Genomic DNA, 27,838 nt, shown 5'->3' on the forward strand with positions numbered 1-27,838 from the left:
GGTTGTGGGGGAGATGTTGATTGTATACTGGGTTGTAAATATGGGTAAAGAATGTTTCACTGGTGGGATGATGGATGGGGATGGGGGAAGAGTTCTTTTCTCTTTTGATGAGATAGTGGGGAATGTGGCCGTCTGTGCTGGAGGGAGATGAGACTCGGGGATGGGGGAACTGGGATAAGGCCGCAACAGGAGCTGCGCCACAGGGGGCGGGGCTGGCTCAGGAAAGCGCGGGCTTTTTCCCGCGCTAGGGAGGGGGGGGATGGAGGAACGTAAGGAGGAGGAGAGATTCCCACACGGGGGAGATCAACGGGAAGGTAGGGGAAGCCGAGGTCAGCAGAAGTCAGCTGACTCACGGAAGTGGTATGGGGGGGAGCAAGAGAGCTAGATGCGGATCTAGCGGGGACGGGGGGAGGGAGGGGGAGGAGAGGGGGGGATAACAGGGTTGCTGCTGCACTGGCCGAGGGGGAACTGAAAATGGAAGAGGTGGTCGGGACGGGGGTTCCCCGTCTGGGGGACTGGAGGGTGCGGGAGACGCGGGCAAGGGACTGGCCTAAGATAGGAGATGCCGGTTAAGAGGGCCCGAGTGTTCGCGCACTTAAAGGGACTGAAGGCAGACGTGGTCATGCTTCAGGAGACACATCTGAAGGTGGCAGACCAGGTCAGGTTAAGGAAGGGATGGGTAGGACAGGTGTTCCATTCGGGGCTGCATGCGAAGAATAGAGGGGTGGCAATAGAGGCTTGAAAAAGCGCGGGAGCTGCGAGGCAGAGGGGACCGTTTAAAAGGTCGCTGCCTGGGTGAGGTAAGTACTGATTAACAACTTACTTACCTTGCAGGCCAGCTGTTGAGTTCGGGAGTGAGAGAGAGCCGGGACCTTAGAAACAGCGCGGGAATTTGAAAAAGCGCGGGAGCTGCGAGGCAGAGAGGACCATTTAAAAGGTCTCTGTCTGGGTGAGGTAAGTACTGATTAACAACTTACTTACCTTGCAGGCCAAGTCGATTTCAGCAGGAGTGGAGCAGGCTAGTCCATTTCAGCGGGGGCAGTGCGGAAGTGATTTCTGGGAGGTAAGTCTCTCCTTTAAAAAATTTTTTTTTTTTAAATTTTAGTGTTTAAGGTGGGAACAGGAAGTCAACCCGCGGACATCTGGGAAGACCCTCACCAATAAATTCTGGTGGAGAGGAAACCCGAGACACTACACGTGTAGTGTCTCCCACCCGCCCTCCTCCTCTAACCTAATAATAAAACCCATTGGTGTGAGGTAAGTACCATATTTTATTATTGTTATTAATATTTTTTTATTTTTTTTTATATAAAAAATTTAATTTAATTGTTAGCCAGATCTTGGTAGAAAGTTAGAGGAATGGCAGGGAAGGGAGTGCAATGTTCCTCCTGCAGGATGTTTGAGGTGAGGGATGCAGTTAGTGTCCCTGCTGATTTTACCTGCAGGAAGTGCTGCCATCTCCAGCTCCTCCAAGACCGAGTTAGGGAACTGGAGCTGGAGTTGGAAGAACTTCGGATCATTCGGGAGGCAGAGGGGGTCATAGATAGCAGCTTCAGGGAATTAGTTACACCAAAGATTGGAGATAGATGGGTAACTGTAAGAGGGACTGGGAAAAAGCAGTCAGTGCAGGGATCCCCTGCGGTCGTTCCCCTGAGAAACAAGTATACCGCTTTGGATACTTGTGAGGGGGACGACTTACCAGGGGTAAGCCATGGGGTACGGGCCTCTGGCACGGAGTCTGTCCCTGTTGCTCAGAAGGGAAGGGGGGGAGAGGAGCAGAGCATTAATAATTGGGGACTCGATAGTCAGGGGCACAGATAGGAGATTTTGTGGGAGCGTGAGAGACTCACGTTTGGTATGTTGCCTCCCAGGTGCAAGGGTACGTGATGTCTCGGATCGTGTTTTCCGAGTCCTTAAGGGGGAGGGGGAGCAGCCCCAAGTCGTGGTCCACATTGGCACTAACAACATAGGTAGGAAAGGGGATAAGGATGTCAGGCAGGGTTTCAGGGAGCTAGGATGGAAGCTCAGAACTAGAACAAACAGAGTTGTTATCTCTGGGTTGTTGCCCGTGCCACGTGATAGTAAGATGAGGAATAGGGAGAGAGAGCAATTAAACACGTGGCTACAGGGATGGTGCAGGCGGGAGGGATTCAGATTTCTGGATAACTGGGGCTCTTTCTGGGGAAGGTGGGACCTCTACAGACAGGATGGTCTACATATGAACCTGCGGGGCACAAATATCCTGGGGGGGAGATTTGTTAGTGCTCTTTGGGGGGGTTTAAACTAATGCAGCAGGGGCATGGGAACCTGGATTGTAGTTTTAGGGTAAGGGAGAATGAGAGTATAGAGGTCAGGAGCTCAGATTTGACGTCACAGGAGGGGGCCAGTGTTCAGGTAGGTGGTTTGAAGTGTGTCTATTTCAATGCCAGGAGTATACGAAATAAGATAGGGGAACTGGCAGCATGGGTTGGTACCTGGGACTTCGATATTGTGGCCATTTCGGAGACATGGATAGAGCAGGGACAGGAATGGATGTTGCAGGTTCCAGGGTTTAGGTGTTTTAATAAGCTCAGAGAAGGAGGCAAAAGAAGGGGAGGTGTGGCGCTGCTAGTCAAGAGCAGTATTACGGTGGCGGAGAGGATGCTAGATAGGGACTCATCTTCCGAGGTAGTATGGGCTGAGGTTAGAAACATGAAAGGAGAGGTCACCCTGTTGGGAGTTTTCTATAGGCCTCCAAATAGTTCGAGGGATGTAGAGGAAAGGATGGCGAGGATGATCCTGGATAAGAGCGAAAGTAACAGGGTAGTTATTATGGGAGACTTTAACTTTCCAAATATTGACTGGAAAAGATATAGTTCGAGTACATTAGATGGGTCGTTTTTTGTACAGTATGTGCAGGAGGGTTTCCTGACACAGTTTGTTGACAGGCCAACAAGAGGCGAGGCCACATTGGATTTGGTTTTGGGTAATGAACCAGGCCAGGTGTTGGATTTGGAGGTAGGTGAGCACTTTGGGGACAGTGACCACAATTCGGTGATGTTTACGTTAAGGATGGAAAGGGATAAGTATACACCGCAGGGCAAGAGTTATAGCTGGGGGAAGGGAAATTATGATGCCATTATTGGGGGTGACTTGGGGGGGGATAAGGTGGAGAAGTAGGCTGCAAGTGTTGGACACACTGGATAAGTGGAGCTTGTTCAAGGATCAGCTACTGCGTGTTCTTGATAAGTATGTACCGGTCAGGCAGGGAGGAAGGTGCCGAGCGAGGGAACCGTGGTTTACCAAAGAAGTGGAATCTCTTGTTAAGAGGAAGAAGGAGACCTATGTGAAGATGAGGTGTTAAGTTTCAGTTGGGGCGATGGATAGTTACAAGGTAGCGAGGAAGGATCTAAAGAGAGAGCTAAGACGAGCAAGGAGGGGACATGAGAAGTATTTGGCAGGAAGGATCAAGGAAAACCCAAAAGCTTTCTATAGGTATGTCAGGAATAAGCAAATGACTAGGGAAAGAGTAGGACCAGTCAAGGACAGGGATGGGAAGTTGTGTGTAGAGTCTGAAGAGATAGGCGAGATACTAAATGAATATTTTTCGTCAGTATTCACTCAGGAAAAAGATAATGTTGTGAAGGAGAATGTTGAGCTCCAGGTAAATAGATTAGATGGCATTGAGGTACGTAGGGAAGAGGTGTTGCCAATTCTGGACAGGCTGAAAATAGATAAGTCCCCGGGACCTGATGGGATTTATCCTAGGATTCTCTGGGAGGCCAGGGAAGAGATTGCTGGACCATTGGCTTTGATTTTTATGTCATCATTGGCTACAGGAATAGTGCCAGAGGACTGGAGGATAGCAAATGTGGTCCCTTTGTTCAAAAAGGGGAGCAGAGACAACCCCGGCAACTATAGACCGGTGAGCCTCACGTCTGTAGTGGGTAAAGTCTTGGAGGGGATTATAAGAGACAAGATTTATAATCGTCTAGATAGGAATAATATGATCAGGGATAGTCAGCATGGCTTTGTGAAAGGTAGGTCATGCCTCACAAACCTTATCGAGTTCTTTGAGAAGGTGACTGAACAGGTAGACGAGGGTAGAGCAGTTGATGTGGTGTATATGGATTTCAGCAAAGCGTTTGATAATGTTGCTAGCTGAAAGAAGACAGAGGGTGGAAGAAATTGGCTAGCTGAAAGAAGACAGAGGGTGGTGGTTGATGGGAAATGTTCAGAATGGAGTTCAGTCACAAGTGGAGTACCACAAGGATCTGTTCTGGGGCCGTTGCTGTTTGTCATTTTTATCAATGAACTAGAGGAAGGCGCAGAAGGGTGGGTGAGTAAATTTGCAGACGATACTAAAGTCGGTGGTGTTGTCGATAGTGTGGAAGGAAGTAGCAGGTTACAGAGGGATATAGATAAGCTGCAGAGCTGGGCTGAGAGGTGGCAAATGGAGTTTAATGTAGAGAAGTGTGAGGTGATTCACTTTGGAAGGAATAACAGGAATGTGGAATATTTGGCTAATGGAAAAGTTCTTGAAAGTGTGGATGAGCAGAGGGATCTAGGTGTCCATGTACATAGATCCCTGAAAGATGCCACCCAGGTTGATAGGGTTGTGAAAAAGGCCTATGGAGTGTTGGCCTTTATTGGTAGAGGGATTGAGTTCCGGAGTCAGGAGGTCATGTTGCAGCTGTACAGAACTCTGGTACGGCCGCATTTGGAGTATTGCGTACAGTTCTGGTCACCGCATTATAGGAAGGACGTGGAGGCTTTGGAGCGGGTGCAGAGGAGATTTACCAGGATGTTGCCTGGTATGGAGGGAAAATCTTATGAGGAAAGGCTGATGGACTTGAGGTTGTTTTCGTTGGAGAGAAGAAGGTTAAGAGGAGACTTAATAGAGGCATACAAAATGATCAGGGGGTTGGATAGGGTGGACAGTGAGAGCCTTCTACCGCGGATGGAAATGGCTGGCACGAGGGGACATAGCTTTAAACTGAGGGATAATAGATATAGGAGAGAGGTCAGAGGTAGGTTGTTTACGCAAAGAATAGTGAGGCCGTGGAATGCCCTACCTGCTACAGTAGTGAACTCGCCAACATTGAGGGCATTTAAAAGTTTATTGGATAAACATATGGATGATAATGGTATAGAACATACATAGAACATAGAACATAGAAAATACAGCACAGAACAGGCCCTTCGGCCCACGATGTTGTGCCGAACCTTTGTCCTAGATTAATCATAGATTATCATTGAATTTACAGTGCAGAAGGAGGCCATTCGGCCCTTTAAGTCTGCACCGGCTCTTGGAAAGAGCACCCTACCCAAACTCAACACCTTCACCCAACACCAAGGGCAATTTGGACATTAAGGGCAATTTATCATTGGCCAATTCCCCTAACCTGCACATCTTTGGATTGTGGGAGGAAACCGGAGCACCCGGAGGAAACCCACGCAGACACGGGGAGGACGTGCAGACTCCGCACAGTCAGTGACCCAAGCCGGAATCGAACCTGGGACCCTGGAGCTGTGAAGCAATTGTGCTATCCACAATGCTACCGTGCTGCCCTTGAGAACAAATAAATCTACACTATATCATTTAACCGTAATCCATGTACCTATCCAATAGCTGCTTGAAGGTCCCTAATGTTTCCGACTCAACTACTTCCACAGGCAGTGCATTCCATGCCCCCACTACTCTCTGGGTAAAGAACCTACCTCTGATATCCCTCCTATATCTTCCACCTTTCACCTTAAATTTATGTCCCCTTGTAATGGTTTGTTCCACCCGGGGAAAAAGTCTCTGACTGTCTACTCTATCTATTCCCCTGATCATCTTATAAACCTCTATCAAGTCGCCCCTCATCCTTCTCCGTTCTAATGAGAAAAGGCCTAGCACCCTCAACCTTTGCTCGTAAGACCTACTCTCCATTCCAGGCAACATCCTGGTAAATCTTCTTTGCACCTTTTCCAAAGCTTCCACATCCTTCCTAAAATGAGGCGACCAGAACTGTACACAGTACTCCAAATGTGGCCTGACCAAAGTTTTGTACAGCTGCATCATCACCTCACGGCTCTTAAATTCAATCCCTCTGTTAATGAACGCGAGCACACCATAGGCCTTCTTCACAGCTCTATCCACTTGAGTGGCAACTTTCAAAGATGTATGAACATAGACCCCAAGATCTCTCTGCTCCTCCACATTGCCAAGAACTCTACCGTTAACCCTGTATTCCGCATTCATATTTGTCCTTCCAAAATGGACAACCTCACACTTTTCAGGGTTAAACTCCATCTGCCACTTCTCAGCCCAGCTCTGCATCCTATCTATGTCTCTTTGCAGCCGACAACAGCCCTCCTTACTATCCACAACTCCACCAATCTTCGTATCATCTGCAAATTTACTGACCCACCCTTCAACTCCCTCATCCAAGTCATTAATGAAAATCACAAACAGCAGAGGACCCAGAACTGATCCCTGCGGTACGCCACTGGTAACTGGGATCCAGGCTGAATATTTGCCATCCACCACCACTCTCTGACTTCTATCGGTTAGCCAGTTCGTTATCCAACTGGCCAAATTTCCCATAGTGTAGGTTAGATGGCTTTTGTTTCGGTGCAACATCGTGGGCCGAAGGGCCTGTACTGCGCTGTATTGTTCTATGTTCTCTGTTCTATGTTCTAATACTGGTGGGGAAGCGGGTGTCGTTTGAGGTCAAGAACATAGTAGCGGACAATGGAGGCCGATACGGGATGGTGAGCGGTAGGTTGCAGGGGACGGGGGTAGTATTGGTCAATGTATAGGCCCCGAACTGGGACGATGCTGGATTCATGAAACGGATGTTGGGGCGTATTCCAAACTTGGAGGTAGGGAGCTTGATAATGGGTGGGAATTTCAACACGGTGTTGGACCCGGCATTAGATCGTTCCAGATCTAGGACGGGGAAGAGGCCGGCTGCGGCCAAGGTGCTCAGGGGGTTTATGGATCAGATGGGGGGAGGGGGGCGGTGGTAGATCCGTGGAGATTTGTCAGGCCTTTGGCCAGAGAATTTTCTTTTTTCTCCCATGTACATAAGGCCTACTCCTGGATAGATTTTTTTGTTCTGGGCAGGGCATTGATCCCGAAAGTGGAGGGAGTATTCGGCCATAGCCATTTCAGACCACGCCCCGCATTGGGTGGAGCTAGAGCTGGGGGAGGAGAGGGACCAACGCCCGTTGGGGCGGTTGGATGTGGGACTGCTGGCAGACAAGGAGGTGTGTGGGTGGGTGCGGGGATGCATCGAAAGGTATCTGGAGGCCAACGACAACGGGGAGGTGCAGGTGGGAGTAGTATGGGAGGTGCTGAAGGCAGTGGTCAGGGGAGAGTTAATCTCCATCAGGGCTCATAGGGAGAAGAGAGAGGGCATGGAAAGGGAGAGGTTAGTGGGGGAGATTTTAAGGGTGGACAGGAGATATGCAGAGGCCCCTGATGAGGGACTACTCAGGGCGAGACGAAGTCTCCAGACAGAGTTCGACCTGTTGACCACAGGGAAGGCAGAGGCACAGTGGAGGAAGGCATGTATGAATATGGGGAGAAGGTGAGTCGGATGCTGGCACACCAGCTCCGTAAGAGGATGGCAGTGAAGGAAATAGGTGGAGTCAAGGATGGCAGGGGAACTACGGTGCGGAGTGCGGTGAAAGTGAATGAGGCATTCAAGGCCTTTTATGAGGAGCTGTATAGGTCCCAGCCGTCAGGGGGAAAAGAGGAGATGCGACGATTCTTGGACCAACTGAGGTTCCCGAGGGTGGAGGAGCAGGAGGTGGCTACTTTGGGGGCGCCAATTGGGGTGGAGGAGCTGGTTAAAGGACTGGGGAGCATGCAGGCGGGGAAGGCCCCGGGGCCAGATGGATTCCCGGTGAAGTTCTATAGGAATTATGTAGACCCGTTAGCCCCGTTGCTGGTAAGGACCTTCAACGAAGCAAGGGAGGGGGGGACCCTGCCCCCGACAATGTCGGAGGAGACGATCTCTTTGATCCTGAAGCGGGATAAGGACCCACTGCAATGCGGATCGTATAGGCCGATCTCGCTCCTCAATGTAGATGCTAAGTTGCTGGCAAAAATGTTGGCCATGAGGATTGAGGACTGTGTCCCGGGGGTGATTCACGAGGACCAGACGGGATTTGTAAAGGGCAGGCAGCTAAATACCAATGTGCGAAGGCTCCTAAATGTGATAATTATGCCATCGGTGGAGGGAGAGGCGGAGATAATGGCAGCTATGGACGCGGAGAAGGCCTTTGACCGAGTAGAGTGGGAATATCTCTGGGAAGTGTTGCGGACGTTTGGGTTTGGAGAGGGGTTTATCAGTTGGGTGAAACTCCTATATAGAGCCCCGGTGGTGAGTGTGGTTACGAATCGGCGGAGGTTGGACTATTTTCGGCTGTATCGAGGGACGGGGCAGGGATGCCCCCTGTCCCCCTTGTTGTTTGTACTAGCAATTGAACCTTTGGCCATGGCATTAAGGGAGTCTGGGAAATGGAGGGGGGTGGTCCGAGGGGGAGAGGAGCATCGAGTGTCGCTGTATGCAGACGACCTGTTGCTGTATGTGGCGGACCCAGTGGAGGGGATGGTGGAGGTCATGCAGATCCTAAGGGAGTTTGGGGACTTCTCGGGCTATAAGCTCAATGTAGGGAAAAGTGAGCTCTTTGTGGTGCATCCGGGGGATCAGGGAAGAGGGTAGACGACCTACCGCTGAGGAGGGCGGATAGGAGCTTTCGATACTTGGGGATCCAGGTAGCGAGGAGGCCCTGCACAAACTTAACTTGATGAGGCTGGTGGAGCAGATGGAGGAGGACTTTAAACGGTGGGACATGTTGCCACTCTCACTAGCGGGCAGGGTACAATTGATTAAAATGGTGGTCCTTCCGAGGTTTCTTTTTGTATTTCAATGCCTTCCAATTGTGATCACCAAGGCCTTTTTTAAGAGGGTAGGCAGGAGCATTATGGGTTTTGTGTGGGCGAGTAAGACCCCGAGGGTAAGGAGGGGGTTCCTGGAGCGTAGTAGAGATAGAGGAGGGCTGGCGTTGCCGAATCTGGGTGGCTACTACTGGGCAGCCAACGGGCGATGATCCGTAAGTGGGTGATGGAGGGAGAGGGGGCGGCATGGAAGAGGTTGGAGATGGCGTCCTGCAAAGGAACGAGCCTGGGGGCGCTGGTGACGGCATCGCTGCCGCTCTCGCCGACAAGGTACACCACGAGCCCGGTGGTGGCGGCAACGCTAAAAATCTGGGGGCAATGGAGACGACACAGGGGTGCGATGGGAGCCTCGGTGTGGTCCCCGATCAGAGACAACCATCTGTTTGTCCCGGGAAGGATGGACGGGGGGTTTCAGAGCTGGCATAGGGCAGGGATCAAAAGAATGGGGGACCTGTTCATTGATGGGATGTTTGCGAGCTTAGGGGCGCTGGAGGAGAAGTTTGGGCTACCCCCGGGAAACGCTTTCAGGTACATGCAAGTAAGGGCGTTTGCGGGCGGCAGGTGAGGGAATTCCCGCTGCTCCCGGCACGGGATTCAAGACAGGGTGATTTTGGGCGTATGGGTCGGAGAGGGCAAAATGTCGGCGATATACCAGGAGATGAAAGAAGGGGAGGCTTTGGTAGAGGAGCTGAAGGGTAAATGGGAAGAGGAGCTGGGGGAGGAGATTGAGTAGGGGCTATGGGCTGATGCCCTAAGTAGGGTTAATTCCTCTTCCTCGTGTGCCAGGCTCAGCCTAATACAGTTTAAGGTAGTTCACAGAGCGCACATGACGGGGGCGAGGCTGAGTAGGTTCTTTGGGGTGGAGGACAGATGTGGGAGGTGCTCAGGAAGCCCGGCGAACCATGTCCATATGTTTTGGTCATGCCCGGCACTGGAGGGGTTCTGGAGAGGAGTGGCGGGAGCAATATCTCAGGTGGTGAAAGTCCGGGTCAAGCCAAGCTGGGGGCTAGCACTATTTGGAGTAGTGGACGAGCCGGGAGTGCAGGAGGCGAAAGAGGCCGGCATTCTGGCCTTTGCGTCCCTAGTAGCCCGGCGAAGGATCTTGTTAATGTGGAAAGAGGCGAAGCCCCCCAGCGTGGAGGCCTCGATAAATGATATGGCAGGGTTTATCAAGTTGGAGAGGATAAAGTTTGCCTTGAGAGGGTCTGCGCAGCGGTTCTGCAGGCGGTGGCAACCGTTCCTCGACCATCTCGCGGAGCGTTAGATGAAGGTCGGACAGCAGCAGCAGCAACCCAGGGGGGAGGGAGGGAGGGGGAAGGTTTTTTTTTCTGGGGGGCATTTGAGCAAGAAAATACATGAATGATCCGTAAAACTGATATGTACGGGAGGAATCCAAAGTTCTGTATCATATTGACTTGCCATGTTCATGTCTTGCTATGCAAGCTTTCTTTCTTTTGTGTTACGGGGGGTGGGGGGGGTTTGTTTGTATGGTTGAAAATTTTGTTAAAAAATCTTAATAAACATATTTTTAAAAAAAAATAAAGATACCTGGCGACTCAAGAGCAAAGGTAATACAAACAGAGCAATTGAACTAAGGCAAAGTTAGCAACAGCAACAAAATCTCAGGTTTACCTTATATCCCTGTTAGTACGCATGCATTAACACAATTCCGAATCATGGAAGCTTGATCAGTACTGTTCTTACGCTTGTGGTTTTTCTGTTTCCAATTGGATTCTCAATTCACATTTTGGGTTCTCTCGGAGTGGTTAGGCCACTTCTAAGTCGAGTCCCGTCAGATGTTACCAGTAAATGTTGATAACTTCCTGTTGTCTCTTAATTTGGCTCGGTTTAATTACATTTGCTCAAGAGTCGCCAGGTATCTTTCGACACCGCCACAAGGTTCAAAACCGAATACTGATCAAAGACTCGATACGCTAGTTAGTAAGTTCAAAAGCAATGCTCATTTATTCACACAGTCAAATCTACTCATGCATAAAACTCTACAACCTAAACTACCACTATTACTAAAAGCTTATACTTAGCTTCGGGTGCCCACTCAGTCAGAGGAACAATGGCCGTTGCTCGGTTCGGAGGCTGCTGGGTAGAGCTGTTTACAGGATAGCAACTAGGAGCGTCTATCTCGTAGCGTGCGTTGACTTGAAACTTACTTGGTCTGGAGCAGCTTTGGCGGGTCTCTCCTCGCTGAGAGCCAAGGCCAAGAGAGAGATTCTCTCTTGGGGAATCCTTTTTATACCCAAAAGGGCTTCGCGCACTTTTGGGCGGGCCTTGAACTTGGCCCCAATTAATTGGGCCGCTTCCCAATCGTCCATATCGATTTTCCTCCAATAGAGGGGTGGGTTCCCTGGTTGCTGGGTGTGTCCTAGGTGGGCGTTGGTGTGTTTGTTTTAGTCTCCTCTGGCGCCGGGATGTCTGTCTTAGCATTGTTTACCTGTTGCCTTTTGTTCCCCGGGGATGGCTCATTAGTAGGTAGACGGTTCTGCAATACCGGTCCTGTCTGAGAGCTACAGCTCTAATCAAGACAGACCTTGCACTTGCTTGCTTTTTTCGGTATTGTCCAATTTTCCCTGCATTCTTTGCAAGTGTCCATTTTGTAATCGGGACGTGGCCATCCCAGATGGCGACAATATGAAGCTGGACTCAGGCGGATGAGTGGAGGCCCCAAACCCCCAATAAGACCCATTGATTTTATTGTCAGTCTGCAGACAGGAGCTGGAGAACTGAACCCAGGCAAAGGAGAGGGAGGGAGAAAACTGGGAGTGGAGGAAAGAAATGGTGCAGATGGTGAGATGGGTTTGGATTTCAGCCCAGGGAGGAGGGAGAGTGTGTGGAACGGTATTTACAGCTTTGGGGGAACAAGAGAGGAAAAAATGTTCCTTGAAACTAGAATTGCGTTCAGAATTTCTATCCTGGATTGACAGTGATGACTTTTATAAACTCCTTTTACAGGATATTGGAAGTGGAGGATTGGCTGACAGAAAACTCAAACCAAATATCGAGATCTGAGAGTCACTCAATTTTTTAGAACCTGAATATCATTGGTCTTTGAATGTGGAAGGAGAAATGTTTGTCTGTTCAGTTTGTGGGAAAAGATTTCAAACATCAGTGTGATTTGAAAAGCATTGAGACACACACAGACAGTGAGTGTTTCAATGAACGGATTGTGGAAAGAACTTTAACCAGTTACATAGCCTGAAAAACCATCACACCATTTACCGCAGGGAGAAACCGTACACGTGTTCTGTGTGGGGACGAGAGTTCTATATAACTGACGTAATTTTTGAGCTTTTATACATGATATCCCGTCCTATGAAGGCAAGCATGGCATATGCTTTCTTTACCACAATTTCCACCTGTGCTGCCACTTTTAAGGATCTGTGGACCTGCACGCCCAGATCTCTCTGTGTCTCTATGCTCCTGATGGTTCTGCCATTTATCTTATAGGTCCCACCTGAATTGGATCTTTCAAAATGCATCACCTCGCATTTGTCCGGTTAAATTCCATCTGCCATTTCTCTCGCCAATTTTGCAGCCTATCTATATCCTGTTGTATTCTCTGACAATCTTCATCACAAGCCGCAACTCCTGCAATCTTAGTATCCGCAAACTTGCTAATCAGACCCGCTACGTTTTTTTCCAAGTCATTTATATCTATTACAAAGAGCAGAGGTCCCAGAACTTATCACTGCGGAACACCACTAGTTACAGATCTCCATTCAGAAAAACACCCTTCCACTGCTACCATCTGTCTTCTATGACCAAACCAGTTCTGGATCCATGCAGCTCGTTCATCCCTGACCCCATGTGATCTATTATTTTGCACCAGCCTGCCATGAGGGACCTTATCAAATGCTTTACTAAAGTCCATGTAGACAACATCCACAGCCCTTCCCTCATCAATCATTTTTGTCACCTCCTCAAAAAATTCAATCATATTAGCGAGACATGACCTCCCTCGCACAAAACCATGCTGTCTGTCGCTAATAAGACCATTCACTTCAAAATGTGCATTGATCCTATTTCTGAGAATCTTTTCCAACAATTTCAGTATCACTGACGTCAAGCTCACTGGCTATAATTACCCGGATTATCCTTGCAACCCTTCTGAAATAACGGTGCAACATTGGCTATCCTCCAATCCTCTGGGATCTCACCTGTGGCCAATGAGGACACAAAGATTTATGTTAGAGGCCCAGCGATTTCACCTCTTGTCTCCCTCAGTAATCTGGGATAGATACCATCTGGCCATGGGGATTAGTCTTCCTTAATGCTTTTTAACAAACCTAACACTTCCTCCCTCGAAATAATGATTATTCTAAAGTGTTTACATATCCCTCTGGGACACCACCAATCAGCATGTCCCTCTCCTTTGTGAATACCGATGCAAAATACTCATTAAGGACCTCACCTACTTCCTCTGGTTCTACACATAATTTCCCTCCTTTGTCCTGGAGTGGACCATCTCTTTATCTAGCTACCCTCTTGTTCCTAATATATGTATAAAATCCTATCTGCCAAGGACATTTCGTGACCCCTTTTTGCCCACCTAACTCCCTGCTTGAGCTCTTTTCTACTTGCCTTGTATTCCTCAAGTGCTTCATCTGTTTTTAGCTGCCTGTACCTCACATATGCATCTTTTTCATTTTGACAAGGTTCTCAATTTCCCTGGTCATCCATGGTTCCCGAATCCTGCCTTTCCGGTCCTTCCTTTTTACCGGCACATGCCTGTCCTGCACTCCCATCTACTGCTCCTTAAGAGACTCCCGCATGCCAAATAAAGATTTATCCTCAAACAGCCTCTCCCAAACAACAGCCTCCAAATCCTGCCTAATTTGTAGTTAGCCTTATCCAAATTTAGCACCTTAACCCGAGGACAACACTCGTCCTTTTCCATGAATATCCGAAAGCTTACGGAATTGTGGTCACTGTTCGCCACATGTTCTCCCACTACAACTTTGATGACATGGCCGGGCTCGTTCCCTAGTACTAGGTCCAATACAGCCCCCTCTCCAGTCGGACTACCCACATATTGCTCCAAAAAACCATCTAGAACATAGAACATAACAGTGCAGTACAGGCCCTTCGGCCCTCGATGTTGCACCAACCTGTGAAACGACTCTAAAGCCCATCGACACTATTCCCTTATTGTCCATATGTCTATCCAATGACCATTTGAATGCCCTTAGTGTTGGCGAGTCCACTACTGTTGCAGGCAGGGCATTCCACGCCCTTTCTACTCTCCGAGTAAAGAACCTACCTCTGACATCTGTCTTATATCTATATCCCCTCAATTTAAAGCTATGTCCCCTCGTGCCAGACATCACCATCCGAGGAAAAAGGCTCCCACTGTCCACCCTATCCAATCCTCTGATCATCTTGTATGCCTCAATTAAGTCACCTCTTAACCTTCTTCTCTCTAACGAAAACAGCCTCAAGTCCCTCAGCCTTTCCTCATAAGATCTTCCCTCCATACCAGGCAACATTCTGGTAAATCTCCTCTGCACCCTTTCCAATGCTTCCACATCCTTCCTATAATGCGGCGACTAGAATTGCACGCAATACTCCAAATGCGTCCGCACCAGAGTTTTGTACAGCTGCAACATGACCTCATGGCTCCGAAACTCAATCCCTCTACCAATAAAAGCTAACACACCGTACGCCTTCTTAACAACCCTCTCAACCTGGGTGGCAACTTTCAGGGATCTAGGTACATGGACACCGAGATCTCTCTGCTCTTCCACACTGCCAGGAATCTTACCATTAGCCCAGTACTCAGTCTTCCTGTTATTCCTTCCAAAATGAATCACCTCACACTTTTCTGCATTAAACTCCATTTGCCACCTCTCAGCCCAGCGCTGCAGCTTATCTATGTCCCTCTGTAACTTGTAACATCCTTCCGCATTGTCCACAACGCCACCGACTTTAGTGTCATCTGCAAATTTACTCATCTTGGACACACTTAACAAATTCCTCACCATCCAGACCCCTCGCCCTCACGGATCTCCACTCAATATCAGGAAAATTAAAGGCTCATGGGAGGGAGGGAAGCAGCAGAGGCAGCTGATCGGATTTACACAATCTCAGTCACAAAGATGCTCCACAAGCTCCTCACACGTCTTGTTGGAGGTGAGGATGGACGAGACAGGAGAGCGAGAGTACTTCAAAAGGAACTAACTTGTGTCAGAGATATTAAAAAGTTTCAACACTGCGTATTTAACACAAATCTAATTTATTTGACTTTTAGCCAGAATATTAGCCCCTGTAAATGGGCTGGAGTTTGTTATCAGCAGAAAGAGACCCAAATGAACACGATTCAGTCCTGAATGTGAGTAACAGCAAAACCCAATCACTTGGGTTACTTGTGGCCACGTTGGTGTCTCAGTAGGTGGGATGAAGTGGTGAATCCCTTCCCACACTCGGAGCAGGTGAATGGTCTCTCTCCAGTGTGAATTCGCTGATGTACACACAGTGAGTTGAGATGATCGCACAAACCCAGTCCCACAGTGAGAGCACCTGAATGGTCTCTCCTCAGTGTGAACACGTTGGTGACGGGTCAGTTCCCCAGAACTTTTAAAGCACTTCCCACAGTCTGGACATTTAAAAGGTTTCTCATCAGTGTGAACTCGCTGGTGTGCAGTAAGTTGAGATGTTCGCCTGAACCCAGTCCCACAGTGAGAGCACCTGAACGGTCTCTCGTCAGTGTGAACACACCGATGGTGCATCAGTTTCTCAGAACTTTTGTCGCATTTCCCACAGAGTGGACATTTAAAAGTTTTCTTGTTTGTGTGAACTCGCTGGTGTGCCAGCAAGATGGATGATGTAGTAAATCCCTTCCCACACTTGGAGCAGGTAAACACCCTCTCCCCAGTGTGAATTCGCTGGTGCTTCTGCAGATCGGATGACTGAGTGAATCCCTTCCCACACTTGGCGCAGGTGAATGGCCTCTCCCCAGTGTGAATTCGCTGATGTACAGTGAGGTCAGATGATCGTCTGAACCCAGTCACGCAGTGAGAGCATCTGAATGGTCTCTCGTCAGTGTGAACACGTTGATGGCGCATCAGTTCCCCAGAACTTTTGTAGCCCTTCCCGCAGTCTGGACATTGAAACGGTCTCTCATCAGTGTGAACTCGCTGGTGAATCAGCAAGTGGCCTGAAATAGTAAATCCCTTCCCACACTCTGAGCAGGTGAATGGTCTCTCCCTGGAGTGAACTCGCTGGTGTGTGGACAGTGAGGATGACTGAGTGAATCCCTTCCCACACTTGGAGCAGGTGAATGGTCTCTCTCCAGTGTGACTGCGTCGGTGAGTTTCCAGCTTGGATGGGGAAGTGAATCCTTTCTCACAGTCTGCACATTTCCACGGTTTCTCCTCAGTGTGACTGCATTTGTGGCTTGTGAGGCCTGATGATCGACTGAATCCTCGTCCACACAAACAACACATGTACGGTTTCTCCCCACTGTGAACAATGCTTTTGCCTTCCATGTTCAAAATCCCATGATATTCAAGATATGATAAATTGAGGACTCTGTCAGATCCTGATGTGATGCTTGGTTTGAGTTTCCGGACTTTGAAGCCTCCCTTTCGAACACCCTGTGAAACGGATTGAAAACAGAAAATAGGGAGTGAGAGAGAACCCAGAAAAACACAAAGGCAGGTTGTGAAATTGAGCTGAATGAATCTGGTCATTTGTGGGGCCGGCACTGGGAAAAAGTGACCATGAAAACTGCTGAATTGTCATAAAAACCCAACTGGCCTCTTTGGTTGGAGAAAGAGGTGAGGAGGGATTTTGTATATCTACAAGACATATTAAGAGAGTAGTTGGCAAAGCAAATGCGATCTTGAGCTTCATAAACAGTAATATTGAGACTGAAAATATGCTCCTGGTGGCATAGTGGCTAGCACTGCTGCCTCACAGTGCCAGGGACCCGGATTCAATTCCGGCCTTGGTGACTGTGTGGAGTTTGCACTTTCTCCCCGTGTCATAGATTATCATAGAATCATAGATTATCATAGAATTTACAGCGCAGAAGGAGGCCATTCGGCCCATCGAGTCTGCATCGAGTCTGTTAGAAAGAGCACCGTACCCAAGGTCAACACCTCCACCCTATCCCCATAACCACACTCAACACTAAGGGCAATTTTGGACACTAAGGGCAATTTATCATGGCCAATCCACCTAACCTGCACATCTTTGGACTGTGGGAGGAAACCGGAACACTCGGAGGAAACCCATGCACACACGGGGAGGATGTGCAGACTCCGCACAGACAGTGACCCAAGCCGGAATCGAACCTGGGACCTTGGAGCTGTGAAGCAATTGTGCTATCCACAATGCTAACGTGCTACCATGTCTGCGTGGGTTTCCACCCGGTGCTCAGGTTTCCTCCAACAGTCCAAAGAAGAACAAGTTAAGTGAATTGGCCTTGATAAATTGTCTCTTAATTGGGAAAAGAAAATGGAAAATAAAAGAAACAGGTAATCAAAATTTTTTTTTTTTAAATTAGATGAGCCGCAATCTTACAGGCCTGAGGGGCTCGATGGGCCGACTCCTAGTTTATATGCAAGGAGCAGGCTCAAGGGGGCGACTCCTAGTTTGTGTGTAAGGAGCAGGCTCGAGGGGCCGACTCCTAGTTTGTGTGCAAGGAGCAGGCTCAAGGGGGCGACTCCTAGTTTGTGTGTAAGGAGCAGGCTCGAGAGGCCGACTCCTAGTTTGTGTGTAAGGAGCAGGCTTGATGGACCGACTCCTAGTTTGTGTGTAAGGAGCAGGGTCGAGGGGCCGACTCCTAGTTTGTAATTAAGGAGCAGGCTCGAGGGGCCGACTCCTAGTTTGTGTGTAAGGAGCAGGCTCGAGGGACCGACTCCTAGTTTGTGTGTAAGGAGCAGGCTCGAGGGGCTGACTCCTAGTTTGTGTGTAAGGAGCAGGGTCGAGGGGCCGACTCCTAGTTTGTATGTAAGGAGCAGACTCGAGGGGCCGACTCCTAGTTTGTGTGTAAGGAGCAGGCTCGAGGGGCCGACTCCTAGTTTATCTGCAAGGAGCAGGCTCGAGGGGCCGACTCCTAGTTTATCTGCAAGGAGCAGGCTCGAGGGGCCGACTATTTTTTTCAGCGTCGCAAAAATCGCTTTTACTGTCCAAATCACTTTCCATACACCGAGGCCTCAATCTCACCGAGGCAGAAGGTAAAATTTGAATTCATTGAAAGTTTACTGATGACCATGAAATGATTGTCGATTGTTGCAAAGACCCATCTGGTTCACTGATGTCCTTCAGTGAAGGAAATCTTCTATCCTTACCTGGTCTGGCCTACTTGTGATTCCAGATCCACAGTCAGCTGGTTGACCCTTAAAATGCTCTCTGAGATGCCCTCAGTTCAAGGGCAATTAGTGCTGGGCAGTGAATGCTGGCCCAGCCAGCGACACCCACATCCCGTGAATGAACAGAAAAGAAAATCTGCCATCCTTACCTGGTCTGGCCAACACGATTCCAACCCACAGCAATATGGTTGACTCTTTAAATGCCTTCCGAGATGGCCGAGCAAGCTACTCGGTTCCAGGGAAATTAGAGATGGGCAATAAATGTTGGACCAGCCAGTGACTCCGAATAAATTAAAATCCTGGAGACTCCAGTCAATCCGGGAGAGTTGGCATCCGGTGCAGGCTCGCAGCGCATGCGCCCTGCGGCTCCTTGTCCTCTGTAAAGATGATGTGGAGATGCCGGCGTTGGACTGGGGTGAGCACAGTACGAAGTCTTACAACACCAGGTTAAAGTCCAACAGGTTTGTTTCGATGTCACTAGCTTTCGGAGCGCTGCTCCTTCCTCAGGTGAATGAAGAGTTATGTTCCAGAAACACATATATAGACAAATTCAAAGATGCCAAACAATGCCAGGAATGCGAGCATTAGCAGGTGATTAAATCTTTACAGATCCAGAGATGGGGTAACCCCAGGTTAAAGAGGTGTGAATTGTCTCAAGCCAGGACAGTTGGTAGGATTTTGCAGGCCAGATGGTGGGGGATAAATGTAATGCGACATGAATCCCAGGTCCCGGTTGAGGCCGCACTCATGTGTGCGGAACTTGGCTATAAGTTTCTGCTCGGCGATTCTGTGTTGTCGCGGGTCCTGAAGGCCGCCTTGGAGAACGCTTACTCGGAGATCAGAGGCTGAATGCCCTTGACTGCTGAAGTGTTCCCCGACTGGAAGGGAACATTCCTGCCTGGTGATTGTTGCGCGATGTCCGTTCATTCGTTGTCGCAGCGTCTGCATGGTCTCGCCAATGTACCACGCTTCGGGACATCCTTTCCTGCAGCGTATGAGGTAGACAACGTTGGCCGAGTCGCACGAGTATGTACCGCGTACCTGGTGGATGGTGTTCTCACGTGTAATAGTGGTATCCATGTCGATGATCTGGCACGTCTTGCAGAGAATGCCATGACAGGGTTGTGTGGTGTCGTGGTCACTGTTCTGAAGACTGGGTAGTTTGTTGCAAACAATGGTTCGTTTGAGGTTGCGCGGTTGTTTGAAGGCAAGTAGTGGGGGTGTGGGGATGACCTTGGCAAGATGTTCATCGTCATCAATGACGTGTTGAAGGCTGTGAAGAAGATGACGTAGTTTCTCCGCTCCGGGGAAGTACTGGACGACGAAGGGTATCTGTAAAGATGGCGGCCGGTAAGCCGGGCCTGTCACCGCTCAGCTCTCACTCTGTTCGGGGCTGTTTAAGACGGGACCGTTAACATTTTCCTCGGGGGTTGAAGCCTCCACGGGGTATTTATGAAGCCTCCCGGCTCACTCCGCAGCTTCTATTGTTCCCCAGCCACCCACCGGCTCCAATCCTGAAAGTCGCTCGATGGCTTCTTCTCCGCTCCTCGCACCGTCAGCGACAACCTGAACAGCGCATGCACCAGTCACAGCCCGATTGGCGCATGCTCCAGTCATAGCTGGACTCTGCGCATGTGCGAGGAGCTTCTGTAATGTGGATAGAGCAATCTCCGCCGCAATGCATGGTGGGTAATAACCCCGCCATTGAAATCAATATTCCTGATAGTAATTATGCTTTGCGAACCTGTTCCGATTGGTACCATTGTGCCAAGATAACAAATGTATTAAATAAATTAATACAGCACCTAAATAGTACAGGCCCTCCACCATAGTTCTGTCCTGGGTGTGATTGACAACTTACCAAACACGGACATTGAGATGTTAACGTGTTGGGGTCTGAGCAGGCTCAGGTGAACAGTGATTTTTGTCTTTGTGGACAGAACAGTTAAACTGCCCCTTGTCAATAACAATGTGCTGACATTGGACCAAATGGTTTGGGGCTTTTAAAGTTGGAGTGTTAACCAGTGGGAAAACTGCGGAAATCCTTTTGGACACATGAAGTGTGCGAGTGATCTCCCTCTGAACTGCTCCTGAACTGCACATTAGATTAATTAATGACTAAATCATATTTATTCTCATCCAGTGGAAACATCTTCCACTTGTCGATCATATCAAACCTGTTCATAATCTTACAGGATCAGGTCATCCTTCATTCCCTTTTCCAGAGAAAAGGTTTACATCCTGTCCAATCTTTCTTGCTGGGTGTAACCTGCCAGTTCAGGCGTAATTCAAATATCTTTTTCTGCATCTTCTCCAGTCCTTCGAGATCCATTTTACACTATGGAGACTTTAACGAACTCACCGTTGTCCCCAAATGCCTGTATGTTGCAGTATTTTAGTCATTTTACTGTTAGCTGAATGTAAGATGGGACAGAATAAGATCCAATGAGCCAGTCTGTAACACTGTAGAACATCTACAAACTTACCTCTTCCCCGTAATGCTAAACAGTTATTTTTCACTCTTAACCTGTCAGCTATGTCATTAAGAATAATGTGTCAGAGAAAGACTGGATTTCAGCTTGGTGACACCAGGCCAGACTAAATTTTAGTTCATAGGTTTGTTGAGCTAATTTCTCCACATCATAAGATGCCACTGACGATTCCTGAACTGTCAAACCAACGGAAAGAATTTATATTTGCCCTCTGTTCATCTTAAAAGTGTTGATTCTGCTGTTACTGTCACTGTTAATCACACCCAGAACTGAACCATCTTCATTCTGACAATTGGGGTTTATTTCGAATCTCTGTAACTGAGCTGGGCTAGAGTTTAATATCTTGTTGTTTGTGAAATAAATCAGCTTTGTCTCAAACACTGTGTCAGGTCCTTGATTTTTCTCGGGGGAAAGGAAATTAATTGATGGCCACGTGTCACCAGGCCATGCCAGTCAGAGTCTTTTTAAGAGAGAGATATCGAGGTTCTTGATTAATAAGGGGCTCAGGTGTTATGGGGAGAAGGCAGGAGAATGGGGATGAGAAACATATCAGCCAGGATCGAATGGCAGAGCAAACCCGATGGGCTGAATGGCCTAATTCTGCTTCTCTATTTTTTTTTAATGAGAGGAGCTCATAGAAACGTATAAAATTCTAACAGGAGTGGACAGAGTAGATTCATAAAGAATGTTTCCAATGGTGGGAGAGTCCAGAACTAGGGGGTCATAGCTTGAGGATAAGGGGTAAAGCTTTTAAGATTGAGGTGACAGTGATGAGCCTGTGGAATTCATTACCATAGAAAGTCGTTGAGGACAAAACATTGTGCAATTTGAAGAAGGAGTTAGATTAAAGCTCTTGGGGCTAAAGGGATTAAAGGATATGTACGGCTCTGTGGTGCAAAGGATAACGTGTTGGACTTCTACTTAATGGGAAGTAAGGAAGTCAAAGGTTGTGGGATCAAATCCCACCAGAGTCGACTGTTAGTGTAGCACAGTGGTTATCACTGCTGTCTCACAGTGCCAGGGACTCAGGTTCAATTTCAACCTTGGGTGGCTGTGGGTGTGGAGTTTGCACCTTCTCCCCGTGTCTGCGTGGGTTTCCGCCGGGTGCTCCGGTTTCCTTCCACAGTCCAAAGGTTGGATCAGGGTATTGAACTTGATGATCAGCCATGATCATAATGAATGGCGGAGCAGGCTCGAATGCCCTACTCCTGCTTCTATTTTCTATGTAAGTCACATGTAGGCCAGACCAGGTAAGGAGGGCAGATTTCCTTCTCTAAAGGACATTAGTGACCCAGATGGATTTTTACAACAATTGACAATGTTTTCATGGTCACCATTAGACTTCTAATTCCAGATTTTTATTTAATTCAAATGTCACCATCTGCCATAGTGGGATTCCTCACTCATCCTCACTGTCTTCAGGTGATGTCCCGGAGGACTGGAGAGTAGCCAATGTTGTTCCTCTGTTTAAGAAGGGTAGCAAGGATAATCCAGGGAACTACAGGCCAGTAAGCCTTACTTCAGTGGTAGGGAAATTACTGGAGAGAATTCTTCGAGACAGGATCTACTCCCATTTGGAAGCAAATGGACGTATTAGTGAGAGGCAGCATGGTTTTGTGAAGGGGAGGTCGTGTCTCACTAACTTGATAGAGTTTTTCGAGGAGATCACAAAGATGATTGATGCAGGTAGGGCAATGGATGTTGTCTATATGGACTTCAGTAATGCCTTTGACAAGGTCCCTCATGGTAGACTAGTACAAAAGGTGAAGTCACACGGGATCAGGGGTGAGCTGGCAAGGTGGATACAGAACTGGCTAGGTCATAGAAGGCAGAGAGTAGCAATGGAAGGATGCTTTTCTAATTGGTGGGCTGTGACCAGTGGTGTTCCGCAGGGATCAGTGCTGGGACCTTTGCTGTTTGTAGTATATATAAATGATTTGGAGGAAAATGTAACTGGTCTGATTAGTAAGTTTGCAGACGACACAAAGGTTGGTGGAATTGCGGATAGCGATGAGGACTGTCAGAGGATACAGCAGGATTTAGATTGTTTGGAGACTTGGGCGGAGAGATGGCAGATGGAGTTTAATCCGGACAAATGAGGTAATGCATTTTGGAAGGTCTAATGCAGGTAGGGAATATCCAGTGAATGGTAGAACCCTTAAGAGTATTGAAAGTCAGAGAGATCTAAGAGTACAGGTCCACAGGTCACTGAAAGGGGCAACACATGTGGAGAAGGTAGTCAAGAAGGCATACGGCATGCTTGCCTTCATTGGCCGGGGCATTGAGTATAAGAATTGGCAAGTCATGTTGCAGCTGTATAGAACCTTAGTTAGGCCACACTTGGAGTATTCCAGATCTGATAATACTCTATTACTAACCTATGCTCTAGATTAACCTATTAAAAGAGGGAAACCGGTTTTCCTGCCAAGACTCAGAAACCTTCCTTCGTGAGATCTATTCTGAGTCTTGGCAGGAAAACAGGTTTCCCTCTTTTAATAGGTTAATCCAGGGCATAGGTTAGTAATAGAGTATTATCAGATCCGGAATAACCTAAATCCACGACAACCTCCCTCTGCTGGATGCAAATCCCAAGGTGACTGACAGTCCCATATTTTACTGTCCCAGGCTGCATGGATGTTATCCGTCACATACATTGGATCTTTCTCAATGCACAGAACCATGTTCCTTACTGTTTCCGTGTTCCAACAGCCCTGGCAGAGACTTACCTCAGGCGGCCTGGTCCCAGCTCTGGCAGAACGCCGGCCTTTCAGTGCAGGCTGTACCTTAATTTTCACCATGAGAGTTGGTCAGCTCGGCAAACCCTGCACACCATCTTCACAATTATTTTCCTTACAGTTTACCCCCTCCCTCCCCTCTGGCTGTGTTCAGTTCTCAAACCCCTCTGTGCAAAGTGAGAATAAAATCAATTAATCAATCATAATTTTTCCTCCTGGTCACTGGGACCCTGAAAGCCCGCCCACTCTATGTCCCTTCACCAAGGTACTGATTAACTTACTTACCTTGCAGGTCAGCTGTTTAGTTCGGGAGTGAGAGCTGGGACCTTAGAAACAGCGCGGGAATTTGAAAAAGCGCGGGAGCTGCGAGGCAGAGGGGACCGTTTAAAAGGTCTCTGCCTGGGTGAGGTAAGTACTGATTAACAACTTACTTACCTTGCAGGCCAAGTCGATTTCAGCAGGAGCGGACGGGGGCAGTGCGGAAGTGATTTCTGGGAGGTAAGTCTCTCCTTTAAATTTTTTTTTTTTTTTTTTTAATTTTAGTGTTTAAGGTGGGAACAGGAAGTCGACCCGCGGACTTCTGGGAAGACCCTCACCAATAAATTCTGGTGGAGAGGAAACCCGAGACACTACACGTGTAGTGTCTCCCACCCGCCCTCCTCCTCTAACCTAATAATAAAACCCATTGGTGTGAGCTAAGTACCATATTTTATTATTGTTATTAATATTTTTTTTAATATAAAAAATTTAATTTAGTTGTTAGCCAGATCGTGGTAGAAAGTTAGAGGGATGGCAGGGAAGGGAGTGCAATGTTCCTCCTGCAGGATGTTTGAGGTGAGGGATGCCGTGAGTGTCCCTGCTGATTTTACCTGCAGGAAGTGCTGCCATCTCCAGCTCCTCCAAGACCGAGTTAGGGAACTGGAGCTGGAGTTGGAAGAACTTCGGATCATTCGGGAGGCAGAGGGGGTCATAGATAGCAGCTTCAGGGAATTAGTTACACCAAAGATTGGAGATAGATGGGTAACTGTAAGAGGGACTGGGAAAAACAGTTAGTGCAGGGATCCCCTGTGGTCGTTCCCCTGAGAAACAAGTATACCGCTTTGGATACTTGTGGGGGGGGGGGACTTACCAGGGGTAAGCCATGGGGTACGGGCCTCTGGCACGGAGTCTGTCCCTGTTGCTCAGAAGGGAAGGGGGGAGAGGAGCAGAGCATTAGTAATTGGGGACTCGATAGTCAGGGGCACAGATAGGAGATTTTGTGGGAGCGTGAGAGACTCACGTTTGGTATGTTGCCTCCCAGGTGCAAGGGTACGTGATGTCTCGGATCGTGTTTTCCGGGTCCTTAAGGGGGAGGGGGAGCAGCCCCAAGTCGTGGTCCACATTGGCACTAACGACATAGGTAGGAAAGGGGATAAGGATGTCAGGCAGGCTTTCAGGGAGCTAGGATGGAAGCTCAGAACTAGAACAAACAGAGTTGTTATCTCTGGGTTGTTGCCCGTGCCACGTGATAGTGAGATGAGGAATAGGGAGAGAGAGCAATTAAACACGTGGCTACAGGAATGGTGCAGGCGGGAGGGATTCAGATTTCTGGATAACTGGGGCTCTTTCTGGGGAAGGTGGGACCTCTACAGACAGGATGGTCTACATCTGAACCTGCGGGGCACAAATATCCTGGGGGGGAGATTTGTTAGTGCTCTTTGGGGGGGTTTAAACTAATGCAGCAGGGGCATGGGAACCTGGATTGTAGTTTTAGGGTAAGGGAGAATGAGAGTATAGAGGTCAGGAGCTCAGATTTGACGTCGCAGGAGGGGGCCAGTGTTCAGGTAGGTGGTTTGAAGTGTGTCTACTTCAATGCCAGGAGTATACGAAATAAGGAGGGGGAACTGGCAGCATGGGTTGGTACCTGGGACCTCGATGTTGTGGCCATTTCGGAGACATGGATAGAGCAGGGACAGGAATGGATGTTGCAGGTTCCGGGGTTTAGGTGTTTTAGTAAGCTCAGAGAAGGAGGCAAAAGAGGGGGAGGTGTGGCGCTGCTAGTCAAGAGCAGTATTACGGTGGCGGAGAGGATGCTAGATGGGGACTCATCTTCCGAGGTAGTATGGGCTGAGGTTAGAAACATGAAAGGAGAGGTCACACTGTTGGGAGTCTTCTATAGGCCTCCAAATAGTTCTAGGGATGTAGAGGAAAGGATGGCGAGGATGATCCTGGATAAGAGCAAAAGTAACAGGGTAGTTATTATGGGAGACTTTAACTTTCCAAATATTGACTGGAAAAGATATAGTTCGAGTACATTAAATGGGTCGTTTTTTGTACAGTGTGTGCAGGAGGGTTTCCTGACACAGTTTGTTGACAGGCCAACAAGAGGCGAGGCCACATTGGATTTGGTTTTGGGTAATGAACCAGGCCAGGTGTTGGATTTGGAGGTAGGTGGGCACTTTGGGGACAGTGACCACAATTCGGTGACGTTTACGTTAAGGATGGAAAGGGATAAGTATACACCGCAGGGCAAGAGTTATAGCTGGGGGAAGGGCAATTATGATGCCATTAGACGTCACTTGGGGGGGGATAAGGTGGAGAAGTAGGCTGCAAGTGTTGGACACACTGGATAAGTGGAGCTTGTTCAAGGATCAGCTACTGCGTGTTCTTGATAAGTATGTACCGGTCAGGCAGGGAGGAAGGTGCCGAGCGAGGGAACCGTGGTTTACCAAAGAAGTGGAATCTCTTGTTAAGAGGAAGAAGGAGGCCTATGTGAAGATGAGGTGTGAAGTTTCAGTTGGGGCGATGGATAGTTACAAGGTAGCGAGGAAGGATCTAAAGAGAGAGCTAAGACGAGCAAGGAGGGGACATGAGAAGTATTTGGCAGGAAGGATCAAGGAAAACCCAAAAGCTTTCTATGGGTATGTCAGGAATAAGCGAATGACTAGGGAAAGAGTAGGACCAGACAAGGACAGGGATGGGAAGTTGTGTGTAGAGTCTGAAGAGATAGGCGAGATACTAAATGAATATTTTTCATCAGTATTCACTCAGGAAAAAGATAATGTTGTGGAGGAGAATGCTGAGCTCCAGGTAAATAGATTAGATGGCATTGAGGTACGTAGGGAAGAGGTGTTGGCAATTCTGGACATCTGAAAATAGATAAGTCCCCGGGACCTGATGGGATTTATCCTAGGATTCTCTGGGAGGCCAGGGAAGAGATTGCTGGACCATTGGCTTTGATTTTTATGTCATCATTGGCTACAGGAATAGTGCCAGAGGACTGGAGGATAGCAAATGTGGTCCCTTTGTTCAAAAAGGGGAGCAGAGACAACCCCGGCAACTATAGACCGGTGAGCCTCACGTCTGTAGTGGGTAAAGTCTTGGAGGGGAATGTAAGAGACAAGATTTATAATCATCTAGATAGGAATAATATGATCAGGGATAGTCAGCATGGCTTTGTGAAGGGTAGGTCATGCCTCACAAACCTTATCGAGTTCTTTGAGAAGGTGACTGAACAGGTAGACGAGGGTAGAGCAGTTGATGTGGTGTATATGGATTTCAGCAAAGCGTTTTATAAGGTTCCCCACGGTAGGCTATTGCAGAAAATACGGAGGCTGGGGATTGAGGGTGATTTAGAGATGTGGATCAGAAATTGGCTAGCTGAAAGAAGACAGAGGGTGGTGGTTGATGGGAAATGTTCAGAATGGAGTTCAGTCACAAGTGGAGTACCACAAGGATCTGTTCTGGGGCCGTTGCTGTTTGTCATTTTTATCAATGACCTAGAGGAAGGCGCAGAAGGGTGGGTGAGTAAATTTGCAGACGATACTAAAGTCGGTGGTGTTGTCGATAGTGTGGAAGGATGTAGCAGGTTACAGAGGGATATAGATAAGCTGCAGAGCTGGGCTGAGAGGTGGCAAATGGAGTTTAATGTAGAGAAGTGTGAGGTGATTCACTTTGGAAGGAATAACAGGAATGTGGAATATTTGGCTAATGGAAAAGTTCTTGAAAGTGTGGATGAGCAGAGGGATCTAGGTGTCCATGTACATAGATCCCTGAAAGTTGCCACCCAGGTTGATAGGGTTGTGAAGAAGGCCTATGGAGTGTTGGCCTTTATTGGTAGAGGGATTGAGTTCCGGAGTCAGGAGGTCATGTTGCAGCTGTACAGAACTCTGGTACGGCCGCATTTGGAGTATTGCGTACAGTTCTGGTCACCGCATTATAGGAAGGACGTGGAGGCTTTGGAGCGGGTGCAGAGGAGATTTACCAGGATGTTGCCTGGTATGGAGGGAAAATCTTATGAGGAAAGGCTGATGGACTTGAGGTTGTTTTCGTTGGAGAGAAGAAGGTTAAGAGGAGACTTAATAGAGG

General features: G+C 48.3%; 1 protein-coding gene across 14 annotated transcripts in view; it reads right to left on the reverse strand.

The window, feature by feature from the left end:
• LOC140421791 (uncharacterized) overlaps window positions 1–27,838 on the reverse strand; it is an 864,226-nt gene that overhangs the window by 362,718 nt on the left and 473,670 nt on the right. For 7 of the 14 annotated variants that reach the window (XM_072506658.1, XM_072506657.1, XM_072506651.1 and 4 more), the window contains one exon: window positions 15,164–16,542. The exons of 6 other annotated variants lie outside the window; for them this stretch is intronic. In XM_072506658.1, coding sequence (XP_072362759.1) covers window positions 15,178–16,434 — 1,257 coding nt within the window. In that variant the 5' untranslated portion in view covers window positions 16,435–16,542 and the 3' untranslated portion in view covers window positions 15,164–15,177. Of the gene's footprint in view, window positions 1–15,163; window positions 16,543–18,413; window positions 19,636–27,838 lie in introns of those variants that run through there. One more of the 14 variants, XM_072506659.1, reaches the window with a different exon arrangement.

This window comes from Scyliorhinus torazame, chromosome 5 (assembly GCF_047496885.1).
Source record: "Scyliorhinus torazame isolate Kashiwa2021f chromosome 5, sScyTor2.1, whole genome shotgun sequence".
NCBI classification, from domain to species: domain Eukaryota; kingdom Metazoa; phylum Chordata; class Chondrichthyes; order Carcharhiniformes; family Scyliorhinidae; genus Scyliorhinus; species Scyliorhinus torazame.